Raw genomic sequence first — 23348 nt, 5'->3', positions numbered from 1 at the left:
CCGGGGTGGGGGGCATCTCAAGGTCCTTAAAAGCGGCTGTGCGTTCGCACTTCCTTGCTTTCAAATCCAACCAAGCAACGTCGCTTCGTGTGTCGACCACCGCTGGTATTCGTTCCGAAGCTTACCGGCCCCTTCCTGCAAGTATGCTGGCTTCTGTGCCCCTGCGACAGTACGCAATGTTCGCATTCCCCTTGCTCCTGCTGCTGTGCTCAGCCTTTGACGCATCCGAGGTGGCTGACATTTTTGAGGGATGCTTCGAGAAACCGCCACAAGAAGAAAAGCCTGGCGACTGCGTACTCGCGCCAGAAAGCTTGCTGATTACGACGTCGTACCGGGAGTACGCCCACCTTGCCCTAGAAAGCGCCACTATTCAACCGGATGATGGGAACCAGAACACTCTTCTAAATTTGACCCGGGCAGCAGGTCAGGTAAGCAATGGTCTTTTGGTTGCCGATCAGCAACAATTCAGTCTACTTTAAATTCTGACACATAGACATCAGCACCGCCCCCCGTTAGCTAATTTCTTCCTGAATATGGTACTTAAACCCTGTTTTAGTGAGTCTCAATTTTTCAATGTGGTTAGCAGCAAGAAAACGGAACGTAGCATACAACAGGGCTGAGTGATTCTTCCGCTTCGAGTGCTTCCAGACATAAGGAGGATCAGAAGGGCGTCCACACGGCATAGTAATGTAACTATTACCCGACTTAAATTCTGAGGTTTTGTATGTCTTATCTTCCTGATTGTGAGGCACGCCATACTGTAGGGAGAGATATCGATTAATTTAACCACCCCGTGTTAAAGTTCGCCAAGTTTCGGCACGCCAGCATTATGGCATTTCTCCCCTCTCAAAATGCGGCTGCGGCGGCCAGCATAAAGCCCGCAACCTTTCACAATGAACCTGCCATGCTTTGTATTTGATTCGAGTAGCTCGGCCGTTAGAGGGCATGTTCTATTGCCCCCTCTATAGTACGACTAGATCACGCCGCTCGACCCGGCCGAACACGCTGGCTGTAGTAAAACTCTTGCTTGGGCTAGTTGGTTCATGCTTGAATGAGTCAAGTTTGTGTTCGTTTGCGTGACTTAGTCGTTTGTGTTCTTCAGTCCCGGCCTATTCCGCCTTCCTCTTTACCCATTCATGCTGCCTGTGCCACAATTCCCCGTGCTAGAGCGCTGACTTTTTGCCGGCGCCTAACGCAGGTCACATGCAGGTTACGCCGGAGTATTTCTGCGCCTTCAGGGTGGTTCCACTGCCGCTTGTTGGTCATTTCGCACGTCGGCCTTGCAAGACATCCACTCCTCTGAATTCTGGCGAGTCCTAATTGCCTTCGGAATGAGTATAACGGCGATCAGCTGGTACAGTCGCACATGACATTGTTTGAATCTTTAGCGTGGACTATTTCTGGGGGCGTTTACCATGCCCCGTAGACGTGACTGCGATGCTATCGGTCCGCCTCTCCCTGTTTGAGGATTCACTCCACTCAAAATTATGGTCGCTTTTTTTTCTGAACACTGGTTTATTGTTTCCTTGTCTGTCACTCGACGTGAAGTTATCAACACGCAATCCATACCTTTTCTCTTTTATCATACCATACCTTTTATAGGTCCGTACTTAATTATTCGACGCATTTTTTTGTGCAAGTTGTCCGATCGCATGCAAAAAGACACTGTTCCATTCTGTCAATCTCTGCACATTTGTGGACAATAGAGATGCAACCGGTACTCGGTATTTAAAATATAATGCGTTCTCACGTCACGGAAATTCGAAACTCATTGGTAAAAATAAAGCAAGCAGGTAGGAGGAGCAAAGCAACGAGAGAACAACCGAATCTACTGCAGCCTCGTCTCCTGTGTCCGAAATGCCCTCCGGTGGCACATTTACTGAAGCGCTCACGCTTGAATTTTATGTGATTGTTTATTTGCCGTTTTTACCCATACCTGTCTGCAGCACTGCGCATCGCCTGTTGCTTGCGCTAGTGATACAAATGTACTGCACCGCTTAAGCATTTTCAACTTGGCTGATCTTCACATTGACTATCCCACTATGCAAGTTCTAGTTTTCGGTTTTAAATTGTATCAGTCTCAATGTACATAAGCAGCGATTGGCCATAAAGCGCTCATCTTAAATGCGTACGCGTGAAACGTGCAGCCCTCCTCCAAGTTACTTTTTATGCAGCATAACGGAAAGGTTAGCTCTGCATTTGCACCTACGAACCACTCTTGCTTCCTTTTTTTATCACTTCACACAAACATCCAGCAGTGTTAAATCTTCCTCTCAACATATGCACTCTCAGCTAAACGCCTATGCTTCATTGTTGCCGCTCTGCGCGTTGAGCGTCTCTAGCATCCGCTACCCTCAGGATGAGCTCCGTGGCGAGACCGCAAGCTCCGAAAATTAGGGCGAATTTTTTTCGGTAGAAGTTTTCCCCCACGGCGAATCTTCTGTACTGAAACAACCGTATCGGTTACCTCCGTGCTTCTTGAAGGTGTGCGCGGCCGCATAGGAAATTTCAAAGAAACCTGTACTACCATGCTCAATTCCTTTGGTCACTAGACTCGCATGAGACGTTATGTAAACCGTCGCAATTTGTACGAACGCGAACAGGCATCGCCAATAGCTTCAGCAGCCGCATGCTGCGGGGAAATGGAAAAAAGAACTAGCGCTGACTTTTTTTTTTCTGCTTGCTCCCCTGTAACCCGAACGTCTCTTCATGCTTACCTGTCCTCATTCGCACAGGTGAAATGTTCACCAGCGATTACGATGCTCCATAATGCAAAATTTGAGTGCACCTCTGAGTGTTTCCGTTTCTTGATATGAGGCAAAGAATTTGAGAGACGTGTAGCAAAGTCGGCAATCGTTGAAAATCTGATCTGCGGGTCAAACACGTCGGCTTTTATACGTACCTCGTCGACTGTTCCAGCGTAACCGCAAGTCTCGCTTGTCTTCCGGAAAGTGCTACACAATTCGCGTCGCGCGTACAATCTGATTACAAAACAATCTCAAATCATGAAAGCAAGTGCGGACCACGCCAGACCAAGCCAAACAAGCACGAGCGAGAGAGCTGACGCGAGCAGACGATAGTAGGAAGCGAGCGGTACTGTTAACACCACCGTTCGAGCTAACGGAGAATGACATGCAGCATGATTATCCTACCAGACTGTTCCTTTTTTTTTTTTTTTTGGGGGGGGGGGGGCGATCTCGCGCAATATTAACACAGAAACAAGGAAACCTGCAAAACGGCGTGCAGGCAGTTCGGAGCAAAGGCACTGTTTGCGTTTTCTTGATGCGACGTCAAGCAAGCTGCAGACGACGAGGCAGTCTGCCACGCGCTCGCATGTTTCATAGAGGCGCTGATTCAATCGTGTAATATATTTTGCTATGAACGTTGGATATGAGCCTGCAGTGGTTATATAGGCAGGTTAGTATAACTACATGGGAAAAGAACTAGCAGCGTGTAAGATGGCCCGTGCCGCGGCCCCCCCGTCAGTAAAGTCCTATATTTTTTTTTTCTTTCTATATGTTGTAAATTGCATCTTTTACAACCATATTTTGTGACACAGTGCTTCACTTGTATAAAGCCAACGATTCACTTACACGCGCCATACCGCGGTGGGCTAGGTAAAGCAGGCTAGCTTTGATCTGTCCTCCGAAGTTGCATCTATACTATATACCAGTCGATGCTCGCGCTTTACCCTTCGCATCCCGCCAGACTTGAGTGAATCGTTTACAGCTCCAGCCATGGGGGAAGAAAAAAGCGCCATAAAGTGCAGGTTGCGCAGCCTCTTATTTCTGCGCATTTCTAATGGCAAAAAAACACAATTTCCCAAAAAAGAATTTACAAGCTGAGTGTGCTGTTTAGCTGTTAGAAATTACAATTGTTGTCGAAGACGTGGCGAGCTTCCAATATGTTGCACCGCACCCTATACGACTTCTTCCCCTCTACGTTATTCCTAAATTCACGGATTCCGCGCGAGCTTCAATGATATTGTAGCATTTTGCTTGTCTTCCGCTTTAAAACTAGATTTTCTGTTTCATTTAGCGCACCTTGTCTCCATTTGTCTTTTCTCGCTTTTTTTCTCGCCGAACGTCACTGACTATACGCCACATATTTCACAGGAAGTGTCTATACTTACAAACGCTACGATAGCGTCGAATCATACTGTCGTCTTTCTTTTTCTCATTCCACGTAGCTGTCCAACGGCATCGTAATCAGAGTTGAGTTCACCACCGTTGAGAGTGCCTGCAACAGCTCCGTTGCCTACACCCAGGAGCAGTGTACGCCAATTGGAAGTGAGGTATGTACTCTCTAAAAGAGGAATGGCCAACTGATACCAGTCGTATCTTTGTAGGTACGGAATAATTTACGTCTGTGCAGCGTGGCCCAGTTAACGTTAGCCAAGCTCTTTAAAAAATGTATAGCATAAACGAGCCCAAATAATTCGGCGAGCAGTCACCTGCGGCACCCGGGAGTCGCATTTTCGTAATTGAACCATCCATAATTAGAATATAATTTACGAGTATTTTAATTACTGCGTCTGCGCTTGCTGCACACTACGCGTGTGGTTTCTTTTGGGAAACTGCTTATGTGAGCTTATGTTCGCGGATATTCTGCACTCAATTTATGACGACAGCGCCAGTAACGACTACGTGGGGTCCAGTTCCGGCAACGCAACCTCGCACAATCGCTATATGCGATGTCTACAAACATCAATCATCAAATCAATAAATCTGATTTTGCCAAGAAATGCCTTCCCGGTAAACCTTTAGTGCACAGAAATGTAACTAATATTGTTTACTTTGCATGGGATAGGGGGTTATAAACCACCGCGTATACTAGTTTCACAATATTCCCATCTTTATTGCGTGTATGAGAATACGCGCCTAATTAAGCACGAGGATGGCATACATAATTTCATAATGGTTTTCCGCAACGTTGCCTATATAGGACAGCTTAGGCTCGCTAATGTTGCTATTGGGGAATAAATCTACTGTATTTCGATTTGTCAGTATTGTTGGCAGACAACATATGGCCTTTACAGCGAAGCTGCATATGGCTAGCGGATCCGTCCGTCCAAAGTGTCGCCTGTACGCCGAAAACTGCTCCGACGCTACCCCGTGCTCATGCGTGCAAACGAGAGAAGTCGCGGCGGTCGCTCTCAATGTTACCATCTCATCGATCATGTTATGACAAATGACCTGAATGGCCATCTGGAAACCGCCCATTCGAGGGTGGAGGAGCATATCAAAACGTTCTTTTTTTTTTTTTTAATGTGCCCACCAATCGTCAACATCCACCTAGCTCGCCCCGACGCCACTAGGATTGTGTGCTTTCTGTTGTAACGGATGGCGATTGAGTGTTACATGGACGTCAATGCGTCGACCACGCGTCACCGGTCGTGTATAGATTTAACCTTTCGCAAGAACTTGTCTAGCATAGCAGTATCACCGATCGTGGTGCACCTCAGCGACCACAAATCTATAATCACTGGTAACGAAAGAGATAAGATGGAGACTGTAAAAAAACTACGAAGTTATGTCTGTCTTTATTCAATCAATACAGTAATCCTATACCAACCTCTGCAAATATAGTTGTCAATATAGTCGTCCCAATACAGCTTCGCTGGTTCTACTTCACACAGTGGAAGCGCACTCAATTTTTCTGCGCTTGTTACAGCGTTCATCCTTTCGCCTATTACATTGCCATCCTTTCCTTTTTGTTACAGGCCAATGGACTGTGCCAGGCAAGGTTCCTGTTCAATGGTACCCTAACGCTTGATCATGCCATGTGTACTCCACGCATGTAGGAGTAATGCCTCTTAAAGCTTCTTATCATTGCTGCGCTGTACAGCATTTTATTGCCGTCAAAGCATGACAGGCGCTTCCTCGCAACATCAACATACAATTGGGCATTGAATAAAGGTTGCAAACGCTGCTGCTATTGTGTAATGTCCATTTAAGCTAGCATACACGCTTGCGGGGGCCCTCGAACATTGGCCGCTTCTTAGGCACACGAATGACAATTGAGCTTTCTCGCATGACTACCCAAACCCGACCGTTTCTATCTGCGCAGTTCCGTTCCCTAGGTTAATATTTTAAGCGTCGCTTGTTTATCTTTTTTTTTTTTTTTTTGCTAACGCTTCTGCATTTATGTGAGAATGGGTGCTCGCTAGCTGCTGCTGCGTCACATGTTTTCAATACGCGCGTAATTCTTCGGCACATTCCTGGTCTTTCTGATCGATTGAGCGTTTTCTAAACAGATATAAATTCATTCCCAATTATCGAATACCTTGTGCACATCTTCATTATTAGCTTAATATACATCAATACCATTTACCGTTCGTCAGGCTCAACTGCCCCCGTTTTCAGACGAACGTGCTTAGAACTAGGATTTCACATCGGGCACGTTACGCGACACTGCAGGTTCAATCACAACTAGCGCGAACGCCCGGAGCGCATCACAGGCTTGTTACAGCAAATGAGATTACAGCCTCGAACAGGGCGCATCATAACATGTGACGCAAGTATACAGTTGCTACATGATACGAATTAGGTAATATCCGGCATTCCATTTGAGGAGCCAGATAGTCTGAAATTGCGGCACCTTCAGGTGGGGGTGTCAGTCACCTGACGTCGGAGGTCGCCAAAGTGTAGCCGGCGAGATTGCTTGGACTGTCTCCTATTACGCGATTCAGTAGTGATACTTCGGCTAACCGGAAGTGGTGAGAGATGCAGCCGCATCTTTCGAAACCTAGACTATATTCTGGTGCGGGCCTCGGGACACGCTCTGCCTGGCGATGACAATAGTGCTGCCACGCATACAAGTTACATGCCATCTCTCGCTACCTTTCACTATTTTGCAACAGAACACGAACACGCGTTGAAGTGCACTTGCCTCCAATGCAGCTTATCCCGATGAACGATAATTGTGCTGCTAGTTTCTTCGCACTAGTCAATCAACATTTGCGATTAATGGGCCAGTCACTTTCTGCGCATTAACTCGTTGGAAGCGTCAGGGTTTCGCCAAAGGCATACTTGTACGCCATTGTTGCTGGCAACGTTCCTGGCGCGCGCCTACTTTTTCCCTCCTACCCAAACGTCTCGATTACGCGAGTGCCATTCTTGGAATGCAAAAAAACTTGGCGCCAGCGGCGAGGGCATCCATCTCTTGTTGCCTTACATGCTCATCGCAAAAACGAGCAGCAGTTGCGCGTTCATATAACCCAATGCAGTGACGTCAGCCACTGCCGCTGTCGCATCATGGCATGAGCTCCAGTGCTTCTCTGAATTCCCAGCCTACTTTCTGTAACTCGTACATCAGAGCTTTGAGTTTCTTAATATGATAGTTTTCGTGTAATTCGAAGCAATCTTTGCCTATTCCAGCCACAGACTTCGATACCTTTCTGGCATTGTCTGAGGTCTCATGAACCAAGAATAAAATATCCCAATTTGAACGAAGGTATTCCCGCAGCAGGAAGGTGAGACGCACTGCGGATTCATCCTGCGAAGAATACATACCTTTCTCATGAAAAACTGGTGCTTTGAGAGTACTGGCATTCCCTCCATCACCCAAAACAAGTTTCTTTATTGTAGTTGCGCGCCATTTTTTTTAGAGCATCGGCACTTTCACCAGTTTTTCCTATTGCTCCGAGGCGAGAAGTTTAGGTGCCATGGCGCCAAATTTTCGAGCTTCAGTTATGCATTGCATGATAAATTGTACGCATCCCTGCAGCAAACTCCCAAAATCTTAGCGGTGTCCGAGTAGTGTAAAACGTCTATTTGATTTGTTTTTCTGTCGCAGTTGACGCGTAAGGCATTTAGTGACACTTAGTAAAGAAACGTATAGACAGCCCACAAAACGGCTCTCTTAACCAAATGGAATCTCGAACGCCCTGCTTTTGTTTACTGCGAACGCCGGAAGTGATTGCCGGAGCTGGAAATGCGTCATGACCGCCATGCATCGTTTTGATCATGCATGGGCGTCTCGGTAGTTTGCTGCTGCTATTGCCACTCGAGTGAATTGCAGACATCATACTACGCCGATGCCCTTGATCCGTGGTTGGGTGCCAGAGCTTGCGGAACATGACATAGGATGCTGTCTTCAACTGTTTCAAAGCAGGCGACACAGCCATGGGCCCCTGAACGTCTGGCGTCACACAATCATTACAGAACACAGTTCATGTCGATGAGAAAGCTCTAGAAGCAGTGATTTCAAACTGATGTACTGAAAAGTAGCACAAAAGTCGCCAGGGGGCCGCCATGACGAATCACTTAATAAAAAAAGTTTGCTCTAGCCGATTATGAACTCATCCTTTTGGAGCGGCTATGTTTAGAGCTCTTCGACTAATTTAAAACGTGACTTCGAGGATACAAGTTCGATACGACTGGTGGCTCTATATTCGTATTCGAGAATTATCCCTGTATAAAGGATTAAGTAAACGCCGATAGTTGTCGTTGAATTTTAGTACCAGGTAACATGTCCTGCGAACAATTCTCGTACTCTAGTCATTCGTCAATGTTCCCCTGTGTCATATCTCAACTTTGGGGGGAAATATCTTGTACTAGTTTCCATATCACTTCAAAAAAATGTATTTATAGGAGTTTCATAACCATATAAAGATGTGTTCTCAAACGTCTTCGCTCAAATTCTTCATGAAACCGTAATCAAACTTGCCTTTCCACCTTGTGATTTTCTGAGGTCTCAACTATAAAAGGAGACGTGCCATGGAATGAGCCTGAAGGTGTTCGTTTTGAATAAATTTCACAGGTCGCAAGGTGGTGGTTCGTCCTCCCTTCCACATACACATGGTGAGGATGGTCGTTGCACATAGTGTTGTGTCACAAGAGGTGTAGTACAGTGAATTATACTATTTATATTTAACATTTTGTCTGGTTTCTCTGCAGTTCTAGAAAAAAGTTGAAAAGTAGCCAGAAAGTAGCCATTTAGCCAACGCAAAAATTTTCCTGCCACGAGCCTTCAAAGGCAACCAATTTGGCGTAAAGTAGCCAAACCTGTTAGCGGGCATTTGCCCTCGTTTCACCCCATGGTGGCGCCGCTTCGTGTTACCTCGTGACCCTCCTTGGCTGCTCCTTCTCTACCCCGTTTCCAGATGGCGCCGCCATTCTGTTACCGGTGGTGGGCGTTAGAAGCCCTATCCATACAAAAAAGTGCTTCAAACTCAGATAGTTAGCTTTCAAACAACTCCTAATTTGTGATATTCATCACCGAATTTTAAAGCTCAGCCAAAGCTACATTGAAACCCAGCAGGCGCTGCAGCTACACCACACAGAAGCACCCCATGAAGAACTTTTTGACAAAGTTTCCACACTGGCACGTCGCGACAAATGCTGATAGTGGAAGTCGTTTCAAATGTCGAGCAAGCTATGATGTATTGGTATGTGTCGCGACAGGCCGCCGATTTCCAGTTTCGAACTTCGTTGCGCTTTTCGTCACGGGGCGTTTTCATCTGATATGATGGCGGGGCAGCCTTTGCTACGCTCACAGCACGCTCGGTTTCAATAGCACCTGGATTGAACGTTGAAGTTCGACGAGGAATTGCTAGAGTTAAATGATATTTTTCTTATTATAAAGAACGGCGGTGCAATAAAGCTTAACTCCCATTTAAACAACTGCCCGCAAAGTTTCAATAAAATAGGAAAAATTCTTTCTCGATTTCAACACGGACACTCACGTTACTACGGCCAATGTCCAAATCACCGACAAAATTGTCTGTGCGCATCTACGCGCATCAAGCTGCCTCTTTGTTGTGTCATTATAGGTTGTATTGAACAGCTGTGCAAGTTTTTGCGTTGTCTTACCTGGAAACATCAATACGCGGGACCAAATTTGATGATGATGATGATGATGATGATGATGATGATGGCGGCGGCGGTGGCGGCGGCCTCATGTTATGGCTCATACCCACAATGGGGGATTGGCCAAGAATCGCGTGCTGAAACGATTACCTATTCTCTTGGAGTGCTACGAATTCGATTAGGAAAAAGGAAAGAAAAGGAAACATACAAAAACCAACAAATTACAAGATAACAATAAAAAAGTTATTCGTTTTGTTCATTGTATGTAACCGCAAACAGTGTTCTTCGGCCTGCCTTCTTCTTCTTTTTCCTTCTGCAGTTACAACGCTCATGATCGCGGGCTAATACACCCTGGAATATTTTTTTAGTATGATCACACATATTTTTCCCTGCCTTTGCCGTAAGACCAACGGTGTGTTTGCGCCTGTTCACTAAAGAAAAAACTATTTCTTCTGAGTTTCATCAGTCTGCTTTAGCCGAATGGAGGAAGCGAAGATGAAAAAAAAATTATCAAGGTAAGATTTTCAAAAGCTTCTTCCTTACCCTATTGCATGTGTCGCCTTCTTCCACACCGATGGTGCGCCATATAGCAGTGTGCCATGTTATTGAGAGGAATAAATGAATTCCCATAAAGTTTCTCATTTTTTCTACTATCCGAGCAAACTCCCATGCAGCATAATATAACTAAAACGTCCTACCTTACCATCAAACAATGTCCTGTAGAACCTAACCTCAAGGACAACTTTTTTTAACAACCTCTCCTCTGAAGACATAGCTACACACCATTTATATTCCACAAGACCTTGAATAAGCGTTCCTAATATAGCATGTTTACCAAACATCGGTCGTTAGCGCTTCCAAAAGCGTATAGGAGTCTTCCCTTCGTAGTAATAATGATAAGCAATATGTGCAAGCGTTACTAAAGTGAACATGCCTTCACAATCGCAGTTATCCTCGGAGGCAGAAAAATCACCAAAGTTAGCATGTATCTCAAATTATGTCACCACTATTGCGCACTTAGATGAGGCTACATTACTTCATCTACTTACACATCTAAAAGGCAGAGACTATAGTCTCAAGGTCAACATGCTTGTTCGTATCATCTTTCCATACAGGATCGCTTATCCCCGACAAAGTCCTTCCGTAACTTTATTTGCCAGCCGTGTTCACTTATGTGAAACAGTAGCCACCTGAACACCGATTATGTACGTATTATACATGTTACCGCTATCTAGCATAGTTTGTGCCTTTGAACATGTCGCGTCCTGCGGACTACTTTTATGATTCTGCATTATTCTCTAACACGGAGCTCGCAGTGTAGCATTTCTTGTATTAAAAGATAAGGTATATATTTGTATTTCGTGCATCTAACTTGTATTGCTTGTTTTTTTAATATGTTACGGATGGTATGATAAATTTCTTCATTGTAGTCACTCTGCATTAACAAAATCTTTTCGACCGCTTGAATAAGCCTTGGAACCTAAGTGTTGCCTATCGTTATTATTTGTAGTTGTTAAAACTGCTATTTCTCTCTTCTTTATTATTCCCTGCGTTTCTTCCACTGTCCGACATTCATCCGGCAACTGCACCCCGGACGCAATGGAGCAATAATCAGTTTTCATTTCAGTCGCCCTGTTCAATTCGTACTTGGCGCACGCACGCACGTGGTTGTGCACCACGCGCGTGTGAATTACACAGGTGTGCATTACACACGTCGTTCTGTCACGCACCGTCCCAGCATTTTCTCTCATCTTTTTTTGTTTTCAGAAAAGCGAACTCTGCCTGGCGATATTCCGCTATCTTCATGTCCTCAAGCTTGAAGGCGCCATGTACGATGCTTAAGTTATAGAAAATTACGATGGCTCCTCAATGCCTTGCACAGAGCTTCGCTTCGGTGATCAATGTTCTTTGTTAAATGGTTTTCAAGATGCATTTGTATAAAATAAAGGTAACCTTCTGGCATGACTTTTCTTTTGTTTTTGTTGTCTTGCTGCCATCATTTCTTTCTTTCAGTGTATCGCTCGCAAGTGTGATACACTGACCAAGCTGTGGTGTTGCTTTCGTTTAAGCCTGTCGGAAGCCCATTATGGCGTGCGAGAGTTATGAAAAAGTAATGGCGGTACAATGGCAGAAAATTGGTAAGAAAGTCTCTAGTTCATATCAGCGGCAGTGCTGTCTACTGCACACAGACACACACAAAAGGTAGGAAGAACATTAGGCTGACACCCAATAGGCTTCCCTCCGTTATAAGGAGAAATGCGCATCTTGCAGATAATGCGAAGCGATACTATTGCACTCTAAGAACAGTTTACACCCTTTGGCTTGCCCCTTCTGCCACACAAAAATAATCGTCATCTGCCTTGATGCGTTTCTTTTCTTTATCGCGGCAAGCCCGGAACTTTCCAGTGACGAACGGCACGCGCGTTATCAGAAGGGGCACTCCAAAGGGTGTAGACTGTTCTATGCTGATAACGCGCGTGCCATTCGTTACTGGAAAGTTCCGGGCTCGCAGCGATAAAGAAAGGAAACACATCAAGGCAGATGACGATTATTTTTGTGTGGCAGAAGGGGCAAGCTAAAGGGTGTAAACTGTTCTTAGAGTGCGGGAAGCAGCTAAACGCTCTATAGTACTAATGTATATCACCATTGTCGTTATATTCATTTCATGCAACGTGTCAAATTAAAGTGGTTAAGAGGCGCGTGCGTGTTTGTGTCAGTTAAGGTTAGTCAAACTTGTAAAAAACATCATAAAGTTACGGTGAAAGATGCTATACTGTATTAACTGCTACGATGGGCCGTCGTCAGATGTCTGAACCATTCTGTTAATGTTGAATGGATTAAATAACGCTAGCTCGAACACGTGGTATACATATACATTTATTATTGAAAGGCTCCCTGCATTCGGTACTTGAACAGGCGCTTGTAGGTTGAGGACGGACGTGCGACAAACCGATGTTTTTTTTTTTTTTCCGAAGTGCGTACTTAATCTCCAAGTGCGCATACATATATTTGTCGCTTGTGTTTTCCACAGGTGAATTCTGACGATACCAGAAGAAATAGTAGTTTTGCAAAAGGGTCGCAATAAGTCCACACACCTCCTCAGAGTGCTGTTTACCGTGTGAACAAAATTTGAATTGGATGGCGTGGGGAGCTTGGAACAAGTTACACTACTCTCGCTTTGACTTATGCCTGTCTCTGCGTGTCTGTATTGTTTCTAACAAATGTATTTTCTTTGCGCATCGAGCACGCGTACCGGTAGAATTAAGATATTGTGCCTCTTTTACGCTTTAGAAATAATTTTCAGGCTTCGTTTGGTGCGCCTGGTGTCCGTTTGTTATCTCCCATAACATAATGTGCCATACGCTTGTATCTCCGAGCGTCTTTGGCCATTTGAGCCATTTTATAATAAATATGTCGACGTACGGCACTAGCATGCCGTAGGGATCATCAGTTGCTCTTCATTTGTTCTCATTTCATGCAATTGTCCGAATGTGTCGTTATCAGTGGATTTCAAGACCTCCGAAGCCACCTACAACAGATCGGTTGCCTTTTCAGAGGAGCAGTCCCTATAACTGGAAGTGAGGTATGCACGTGTAGCCACTCCGCAGAAATGCGGGTACGCGAATTATACAACTTATAGTTCCCTACGTACAGAGGCAGGCGAGTATGGGTATCTTTATAGCCCCACTGGGATGGCTGCGCGTACATACGTGGCCCGAGGATCTTATTGTGAAGGTAATCGGCGGCGGAAGGCCTCGCAGGCTCAGAGTGTCTGATGGCTTTAATGTGCACTGTCGTCCCCCGCGCCTATACTGTTCATTTTTTTCTTTTGTTTCCGCCAGAGCTGCTGTTGCTATGGGGTTGAGATGGTGAGCTCATTGTAGTGGGTTACATTCCGGCTTATGCCGGGAAGGTACTGTGGGGGCATAAACACTTCCGTACTTAGATGTGCGTGTACAATAAAGAACTCCTTGTAGTAAAAATCATTCTGTAGTCTCTCACAACCGCGCCACATTATCATATAATGGTAGTGGCACGTAAAAACCCAGCATTTGTTGATTGTAACAGTGATGTCCCTCTCTCATTGTGCGAAGTAATTAGGAATTTATTGTTGTGGAAATGCTGTGATTACACTGTGTTGAAGAAATTTCATTTCATATGCTGCCACATTTCTTCATTGTGCGACTTAAGCTTTTTCCGCAGCTTTTCCTTGTTTAGGTAAAGTGGGCGTTTGCACAAAACGGCAAAATTAAATCCCAAGTACTGAATGTGAGGTATATTTTTTTATTTTGATGACTTGTTTCAAGTGAATGCCATTTACACCACGCCAGCATGAATAAACTAGCCCTGCAATATACACTGTCACACTGTCACATTGGCGTTGAGGAAGCTCTAAAACGGTTCGCGGCGGCAAATCACTTGTATCAGACGAAGTGGCATAACACTCACTTTTAACGACACTGAGTGTTCGAGGCAGTCTAGCCAGATTGCTCGAACGGAATCATGGGCGTTTTTTCGGGAATGGGGCAGACTAGTGCGCGAAACAGAAATAAGCACGGGATGTGCCACTGGTTAAATTGCTACCCAATACTACCCAAATAAAACGAAGCCTCCATCTCGAGCAGCCAAAGGGTCGGAGATGACACCGTCCTCCAATTCGCGCTTCGATGTGATGACAGGACTGCCACGCGTACAAGTCACATGCACCTATAGCTGCCCTCTGTGATTTTGAAATAGGACGTGATGATGCCCTCAATAAAACAGAACTGGTCGTTAATGAAGTTCAATGTAGAGACCATATATGGGCGGGTAAGACTTGCGGTAATTGCTTCTTTGTTATAGCCAGCCCATATTTGCCAACAGCATATTCCTCACTCTTTTCATGTTGTCTCCACACTAGCGTTACCGCTTTGTCAAAGCATCGTTGAATGCTGTTATTGTTGGCATACGCATGTTTTTCGCTCCTGTCCTAACCTCTTGATTACGTCCGCTTCATTCATGGAATGCAAAACTTGTCGCCAATGGTGGGGGAATTAATCGTCTTTTTACCGTACGTGTTTATAGAAAAAACATTAACCGGTACCTGCACTTTCATAAACCCGGCTGCACCGAATCGGCGGTGGCATCAAAGAATGATCTCCGGTGTTTCCCTAAACTCCCACCCTACTGTGGGCAGAGTCTACTTAAGGGGACTTTGAGTCAGTAAATTATGACAGCTTCTTTTTATAAGAGGCTCTCCTTGCCACCATCTTATGGCCGGTCTGAGCTTGTCTTAGTCCGTTTGGGGGTGCAATTTGAACCAAGGTGCACCCCAGTGCTACAGTCAAGCGTTCAGTAAATGACGCCACCAATGAAACATGCCAGTACGGCGCGCGCCAGGCAAGAAGTTTGCAGTTCACCAATTTAATACGTTTCTAAAGGCGGCATGCTGAATAACAAACTTTAGAAAGCTGCACATTAGGAGACGCTATAGCACGCAATCTGAACCGATAAGCGAGACATTTACTATCGAAACGAAAACAAGAACATAGATTACCGCACTCATGACGTCCTCAAAATGCATGATAACAATGTGATCTGTCTCAGCGGGCTCTGGCGCCCGCGTGATTGCTCGGTTACAAGACCTCGCATGGGAGGTCGCTCTTTAGCTATAGCTTTTTCTGTGAGCGCCTGACGTTACTTCGCGTATTATCATTGCCACAAAACTAAACGGCCTGTCACACGCTCACATGTTCCCTTTGTTGAAGCTTAGGGCATATTTTTTGCAGCTAGCATGCTCTCTGGTTCTATATTTATATGCATGGACTCGCAGGGACATCTCACAATCCAAATTTTCAACATTCACTCTGACATGCCAGTGTAACACATAGCCCGAATCGCAGCGTTATCAGCGTCCTCGTCTTGACATATTTAAAACCTTCATTCTGCTCTTCCTCGTCCGCTGGTAAATACCGCCGGACAAAGCCACCTCCTGTCTGGCCCCACTGCGGTATTCACTCCGACGCTTACCGTCACGTTCCCACAAATCTCCTTGCTAGAGAAAGGGCGCCCCAGAGGCAATACGCAATGTTCAGGTCCGCCTTGCTTGTGCTGCTTAGCTCGGCCTTTGTCGCGTCTCAGATGATCGACTATTTCGAAGGATGCGTACCGATGGGACAAGAACAAGACCCTGACGGCTGCGTCCTGGGTCCCAAAAGCTGGCTCACTATGGACACGTTCCGCCATTACGCCCAACTGGCCCTAGCAAACGCCAATATTCAGCCAGATGTGGGGAACCTTAACACTCTCCTTCATTTGACTCGTATAGCAACTGAGGTAAGTGCTACTGCTTAGGTTGGCGTTCCCAAATAACCCAATGTTCTGAAATAATTTTTGAAGAGAAGCGCGGCGGCACAATCATCCGCACTTAACTTTTCGTGGTTGGTAACAAAGGCTTGCGCTCCGACGTTATGTGCGCGGCGCCAATTCAAAAGGGCGGGGCCCGAACCATTTTTCACCTATTATGCAACGCTGATGGCGCATATAAAATAAGAACGTGTTGAAGAACCTATACTATATCGTGGCTGAACTCTACTTTGGCGAGCTCAGATTGATTTAAGGCTCATCAGATATAGGTACCTAAACACATTGTTCGAGTCAGTCTGATGATTTGAGGCCGATAGTGGATGTAAGAGAACAAGAAAGGCGTCGAAATAAAGCCTGAAAACAACGCATGAAGTTAGCATAGAGCTAAATAGGGAGAAGTAATGACACGTAATAAGGCAAAAAAGGCCGAATGGAAACCCATATATGCAGGTTCGAGCGGCACGCGTCAACAGTATCCGAAGGTGTGGTTTACAGACCGAAAAATGTAGATCGATCCCAAAGATAGTGTAGTGTGAAATTGTGGACCGATGCCCAACATAATGCAGTCTAAAAAGAAACCAAAGTGAAGAAAAGTGATCGCTAAGTAAAAAGCTCTAAGTAAACGTCCCATGGTACTAACGCAGGCCCAGGTGCCGATGACGATGTTAACGCTATATTCAACAGCAGTTGACATCGAAGAGAGGAACACGAGGTCTACAGGGAGAGCTTGGCTTTCCTCCCGAAACGCAAACATGGAAACATAAGGATGACCATATGGCGCGCAATTGTAATCAGGAAGTTCTTTTATATGTGTTTTTCAACTGGTAGTGACGTGCTTTTCTTTCAGAGCCCTCCGTGTTACACTTAGCTTGCAAGCTGTGTAGACTAGAAGAATTAGAAGAACTAGTTTCGTTCGCAACAAGTAACTGTTTACAGCTTTTTGCAAGATGTCATGTTAAACTGTGTTTTATTAGTGTTAAGTAATAAGTGCAAGGTTTTAGCCCTTAACACATAACAAACTGTTTCTTACGACTGTTATTGAAGTGTTATAAAGTATATTGCATTACGCTGTTTTTTAGGGGGGCTTCTTTAGCAGCCCGTTGCACCAGTCTCACGCGAACGCTCGAGTGACCATGTATAATTATTAGAGGTGACCCCGAAAGGCGCGGAGTGATTCACTTTGATGACCAAACCTCTTGCGTAGTTTACACAGAGTTGCACGCTATGTATGTAACGCAGTATGAAAATGAAGCCCACCTCGCCAGATATATTGATAGAGGCATTATTAGTGAACTTTACCCATTTGCCGACTAGGAGTCTCTTGTATCTCGGACTCTTTGAAGATATCTGTGTGAGCGCAGCAGCTGGGATTAAACTTTAAACGCGGACGGCACGACTGAGATCTCTTGACTTGTTTTCCCCGAACGGCCACACGTACGCTTGACTATGATACTCGCCAACTACGCTTATGGTCGTGTTTGCAACATTCCAGTCTACAAGAGAACGCTTGGGCTCCGGTGCGTTTCACACTTGCCTGCAAGTTTCTACCCGAGCTGCCTCCCGAAACCTCTACGCAACTGCACTTGAGCGGTGTTGGGCGAAAACGCATAAACACATTCGTATAGCGCGTTCTGAAATAACTTGTTACATATCAATTAGCATTCTAGGCAGCACACATAGATAGATAGATAGATAGATAGATAGATAGATAGATAGATAGATAGATAGATAGATAGATAGATAGATAGATAGATAGATAGATAGATAGATAGATAGATAGATAGATAGATAGATAGATATACAGAACGACATACATACATACATACATACATACATACATACATACATACATACATACATACATACATACATACATACATACATACATACATACATACATACATACATACATACATACATACATACATACATACATACATACATACATACATACATACATGCAGGCAGGCAGGCAGGCAGGCAGGCAGGCAGATAGATAGATAGATAGATAGATAGATAGATAGATAGATAGATAGATAGATAGATAGATAGATAGATAGATAGATAGATAGATAGATAGATAGATAGATAGATAGATAGATAGATAGATAGATAGATAGATAGATAGATAGATAGATAGATGAGGCGGCCATTACTTCTACGCGAAATTCATGTGCAAGATACCATAATTATGCTAATTACTTTTCCAAGTTATTACTTTGCGACGCATACTAAAGTCCACGAATCGTAGCTAGTGAGTGTGCAAGCCATATCGACTTAAAAACAATTCTGTGAACTACGCCAGTTTCGAGATAGCAATTTGCAGAGTCTGATGTAATTCATTGGTTTTCCACTTAATTTTGTGCTTCAATGTATAAAACAACGTTTCCCTAACAATGCAAGATGAACAACAGTGTAGTTCTTCGCAAGTATCACGGCGCATACACCGAATTAACTGGCATATACAGAATTCCTTCAAAGTCGCTTTGCCTTGCATGCTAACTAGCTACAATTCGTACAATAAAACACGAAGTTTTTCAAAATTCGGTTCAGATGTTGGTTATTCCCCGCTGTTTATATTATAATGGTGATTTCACTATAACATATTCTATAATTATTCCAATGCTCCTCTATTTTGTTATCCCCAGCGCCAATGTGTATTACCCCCAGCGCCATTCTCACTGAGAGCCATAAAGGGCATTTTTTGAAATGTACGTTAAGTAAGAAATTTTAACCAGACCACCGAATAAGATAATACATCACATGATCTGTGTGCATTAAGGATACATATGACCCCGCATTATATGCACATGTTCTACGTTGCTGCTGCGGTTGTCGTCATTGGGAAACTTGACTCAAGTTGTGGTATGCCCTTTGGTTCGCGCCTAACGTATTTCCCGCCTAACTGTACAAATGGGCAGTGCGTGGCCTAATGGGTAGAGCATCAGGCTGTCGGGCTAAGTGAACCTGGTTCAAAACCAACCAATGGAAAAACTTGCGTCAATGAGTATGTGAAACTGGGATTGAGCAGCTGTTCAATGAACCTCTTCGGTACCAATTTGGGCCATGCGCAGTTCTTCAATCGAAATCTCAAAAGTCACTGGTTACAGACCACTCTTCAATAAAGAAAAAAAAATATTTTGAAATTTGGCTAGCGGTGGGCGGAGTTTGAATCCACCTCTTTTATATTCAGATAATCTTGTCTGCCATAAAACGCAGGTGCCTCGTGCTGAGCTCGAGGCGGCGTTAATTATTGAACCAATTAATCTCTTAGTTAATAATGAATTCTGTTATTCAACTTCTAGCACAGTGTAATATAGGTGGCAAGTCTCAGTGAGAAAATTATGGAGCGACATGGGAAACTCCCGATACAGCTTTCTGTTGCTCAACCCGTGCAACACAACGGTGTTTTCCCAAGCAAGGCAGAAGCCCGCGAACACGCGCATTGTGAATCGATCAGCGAATCGCACGGCGATATTGCGTGTATTCGCGGGTTCTTTCACGCCCCGGAAAAACACAAATACGTCTCACGTATTCATTTACAGAAAGTTGTATCGGGAGTGTTTCATGTTTCTCTACAATTTTCTTATTGAGACTAGCCACCTAATTATACTATTTGAAATGTTGATTATTTATAAGGCTAATTATTTATAGGCAGAATACAAAAAAAAACTCATTCTCCACAAGCAAAGGAAAATAACTTTACTTTGGTCGAGCTACGTGGCATTTGCATATTTTTGACTCTTGGTGCATGATAGTTGGGGACACCCTGTATACGGGTTTTTTCCGAAAGAGTGAATGGTGCGAAGCCATGGTGAGCTAGGAAACAAAAGTATGTTTTCCCACGTTGCGTTTATTCCTATGGTCGGCACCCTTAACTTAAGCTTCAAATTTCACCTGGCAGTGCCTCATTCGAACAAATCATTTACAGCCCCAACCACGCAACCAGCCCCCCGCCCCTCCGTCGGCGAGCGAAATTTGTCCGTTGTTACAAATGCACTATGCTTATGATGATCGAGAAATTGGTACATTAACAAAGTAGTCATAAGTAAATACACAAACCTCTTTACGAAATGCTCTTCAGCAGCTACAAATAAAAATTTCAGACTGTAAGGCATGAGGAGCTGGGAATCCGCTGACAACGTCTGAGGCTTTGTTCGGACAATCTCTAAAGTTTTTAAAGCTTCTAGGACTTCCAGCACATACGACGCTAGCATGATGGTATATGGACCTTTTTTCGCCTGAGAAAGAGACCTTCAGCGTCGTTTAGCGCATCTGTTGTACTTTTGCTTTCTCTCAACTTGGTTATGTACCATTTGCTTCTACCACCGTATATTTTATTTGATTTTAAGTTTATTTCTTGCAAACGAAAGTGGCATCCAAGGCTGTAAGCCTGACTGGGCCTTGGCTCCATGTTACAGGCTTACAGATTTTCTCCTACCACTCTAGATATTTGGAGAATACATTGACATACGCCACTCAATGGGGTCCGGCTTGATGACGTGCTTGTCATTTGTTTCTTTTTTTCTGTTTCATGCAGCGGACCGATGGTTTTGCAATCATATTGGAGTTCAGCACCGTGAAGAGTACGTGCAATAGCTCGGTTGCATATTCGGAGGACCAGTGCCCACCACTTTACCGTAAGGTATGAATGTAGTTAGGATGCTAGAATGCGGCTACGGGAATGATGCCAGTCGTACAAAGTCCGTTTGTGCATGTGTCTTTAAGGTTTATTCATACATTGAACATACGGATGCTCCCAGAAAAATAAACTGGGCTAGTTCGAAGCAAATTCGAGAATGCCCTGGAGGAAAGCAAGCCGCAGGTACCAGAGGCGGATAAACAAGTTCCGATCTTCAAAGCACATTGCTTATGACTGACACAGACGAGCAGGTTTAGACGGCAAATCACAGAAACAAATGTCGGCATGTAAGTCCACCTGGAAACGTTGCTATACGCATTTTAACCGACGTTTAGAAGCAAAGCATATTGCGAGAAACAAAAACGATTCAGTGATTTTTTTGATCGGTCGTGATTACTTTAAGGGACACTAAAGCGAAGCAATAAATCAGTGTAGACTAATGAAGCATTGTTTGGAAACCCTGTACGCAGTCGTTTCAAAAAAATTGTTTGATTATTAGATGAGAAAATGAAGGTCCAAGTATCAGTATTTGAATTTCGCGCCGATACCCCAGAGCCAGTACGTCAGCGTGACGTCAGGGATTCCAAACTATGTTTTCGTATTTGGGCCGCGTTGGCTGAGCAAAGGTTCCCGAAACTTGTCATGTTTAATATTTCATTTCTTTAGAACACAATGTAGTCAATCTGTACCGCTATATATAATTAGCAGGCGCTAGAAGACGCCATCAAAATCCAAGACGCCCTAGCCACCACGTGCGGGAACTCAAGTAGGCGTCGCCACGTGTATTTCATCCTTGCGCTTTTTCTGGCTTACCAAACGTTTTATCGTTGTAAGAGTGGTGTTTTTGGTGTTGTAGAAAGGTAATTTACTGATGCAGAATGAATCATTTTTCGCTTTAGGGTCCCTTTAACTAGGCTGTAGAAATGTTTGCGAATGCACCATCTGTTCCTTTCGCGTCATTGCAAATTCCCCTGATTGCGAATGCGCAAGTGATGTGATGAAGGGGCCTGTGTTGTTCTGGCGCTTTCGTTACATACTTCCTTTTATGTATCACAACTCAACGAAGACACTTAGTTGTCAGTCATGCATTGTTCGATACACGCGTTCGCATGTAATGTGTGTTTGTGCGTAATTGGAGTTCTTACTTGAAGCAAGCGCGTTACCAAGATTAACGCCAATGAGAATCTTACTTTGCTGGCACTCCAGCAACGTGAGCCAGCCGAAGCAATGGCAGCGCACTGGAGAGGCGTCGGTAAGTCTGGTCGCGCCACGAACCGTGCAACGTTTGCCGCGAAGCCGAGTGCTTCTGCATCTGCCAGAGGAGAAAATTCACACGCGAAGCATTAAAGGCTAGAATTTGTTCAGCAATGGATTCACATAACTGACAACGCGAGCGCCTGGTAACGGCTATGCGTTTGCGAATCCACAGAATTTACCGGCAGCGTCTACAGCAAGAACAGACCAATACGTGTCCTCCTTAGCATGGATGAGATCTTGTGATACTTGTAGTGCATTTAAATCTAACGGATTCTGATACCTGTGTTCTTTGCTTTGTTTTGGTTTCAACTGAGTTCAAAAGTATTTGAATTGACACGGCAAGTTGGGCGAGTTGGTGAATGAGCATGTCCCTGATAGAACATCATGGAACATGGGCGAAAATATCACATTTATTTTTTTTGCTTTTTTGGCATCCGAATACGATATTGCAGGGTGCTGTATAACGGTTAAAATAGGTCAGCAACAAGCAATATTCCTATGAGTACTGCTTTGTATATACTTTAAAGATGCGAGGTCTCGCGCCTGCTAAAGCTTAATCACAATGTAAAGATGCAGTTTCACAAAAGCCGAGTGACTGCAGACGTTGTTTCAGTAAATTTACTAAACAAGCACTACTATTTTCTCTCTTCATGCTGTCTGCTCAATATTATGAATGTTACATTTACATCTTGCTCTTTTGTTACAGGCGACTGGGCTGTGCCAGGCAGTGGTTAGAAACCGCGATGATATAAGCTTTGAAGACGCCTGGTGTATTCCACTCTTTGAGGACTAGAACAACATGCAGCTTTCACGCACAAAGTAATTTTTTTTCGGCACAAAACACGTAATGTGGTCAAGCGCACCTTCCGCAACAGCGTGGGCATTAAATAAAGCTTATAATCACTTTTCTCACTGCGTCGTGAGCTCACGACAGGCAAGGTTGGCGTTTCCAACAACTAGGAAAAGCTCTGTGGCAACACGATAAATACTGGTAATAACATTTTGGCACAAATGAAGTCCAACACATCGATTATTCAAGTTAAATAATTCAATTTCTTTTTTATAAATTTAAGTTATTGTCAAGCTTAAAAATGCGCCCCCTCCTGCGTCGGTGTCGTCTCTCGTTGTCCTGGTGACCTAGGCAACGAACACAGCGAAGGACGAAAGAGCGAACGCGGAGTGCAGATGAAAGACAGTGATAACGAAGAGAGCGCGACAAGAAAAGCGGAGGATGAGGGTATGACGAAAGCGTGAGAAGGCAGGCGTAGTTCCGCGCAAGATGGGCTTTGTGG

The 23348-nt window shown here is 44.4% G+C and overlaps 2 protein-coding genes across 2 annotated transcripts; both read left to right on the top strand.

Moving 5' to 3' along the window:
- The first annotated feature begins 41 nt into the window (after window positions 1-41).
- On the top strand, window positions 42-5933 carry LOC142587075 (uncharacterized). The gene is made up of 3 exons (XM_075697964.1): window positions 42-428; window positions 4190-4294; window positions 5723-5933. The coding sequence occupies exons 1-3, from the start codon at window positions 144-146 to the stop codon at window positions 5801-5803; spliced, it is 471 nt and encodes a 156-aa protein (XP_075554079.1). The 5' UTR covers window positions 42-143; the 3' UTR covers window positions 5804-5933.
- A 9802-nt stretch (window positions 5934-15735) lies between these two features.
- On the top strand, window positions 15736-22965 carry LOC142587074 (uncharacterized). The gene is made up of 3 exons (XM_075697963.1): window positions 15736-16127; window positions 20698-20802; window positions 22763-22965. The coding sequence occupies exons 1-3, from the start codon at window positions 15879-15881 to the stop codon at window positions 22847-22849; spliced, it is 441 nt and encodes a 146-aa protein (XP_075554078.1). The 5' UTR covers window positions 15736-15878; the 3' UTR covers window positions 22850-22965.
- Window positions 22966-23348: the final 383 nt, after the last annotated feature.

This window comes from Dermacentor variabilis, chromosome 7 (genome assembly GCF_050947875.1).
Source record: "Dermacentor variabilis isolate Ectoservices chromosome 7, ASM5094787v1, whole genome shotgun sequence".
NCBI lineage: Eukaryota > Metazoa > Arthropoda > Arachnida > Ixodida > Ixodidae > Dermacentor > Dermacentor variabilis.
The sequence above is the reverse complement of the archived record's forward strand: the minus strand, read 5'-3'. Positions and strand labels throughout refer to the sequence as shown.

What these genes read in the sequence shown, in the direction of transcription:
- LOC142587075 (XM_075697964.1), top strand. Translation starts at nt 144, where the DNA reads ATGCTGGCTTCTGTGCCCCTGCGACAGTACGCAATGTTCGCATTCCCC. An exon ending in TGACCCGGGCAGCAGGTCAG is followed by an intron (nt 429 to 4,189) that starts GTAAGCAATGGT and finishes CATTCCACGTAG; the next exon opens with CTGTCCAACGGCATCGTAAT. An exon ending in GTACGCCAATTGGAAGTGAG is followed by an intron (nt 4,295 to 5,722) that starts GTATGTACTCTC and finishes TTTTTGTTACAG; the next exon opens with GCCAATGGACTGTGCCAGGC.
- LOC142587074 (XM_075697963.1), top strand. Translation starts at nt 15,879, where the DNA reads ATGTTCAGGTCCGCCTTGCTTGTGCTGCTTAGCTCGGCCTTTGTCGCG. An exon ending in TGACTCGTATAGCAACTGAG is followed by an intron (nt 16,128 to 20,697) that starts GTAAGTGCTACT and finishes TGTTTCATGCAG; the next exon opens with CGGACCGATGGTTTTGCAAT. An exon ending in GCCCACCACTTTACCGTAAG is followed by an intron (nt 20,803 to 22,762) that starts GTATGAATGTAG and finishes CTTTTGTTACAG; the next exon opens with GCGACTGGGCTGTGCCAGGC.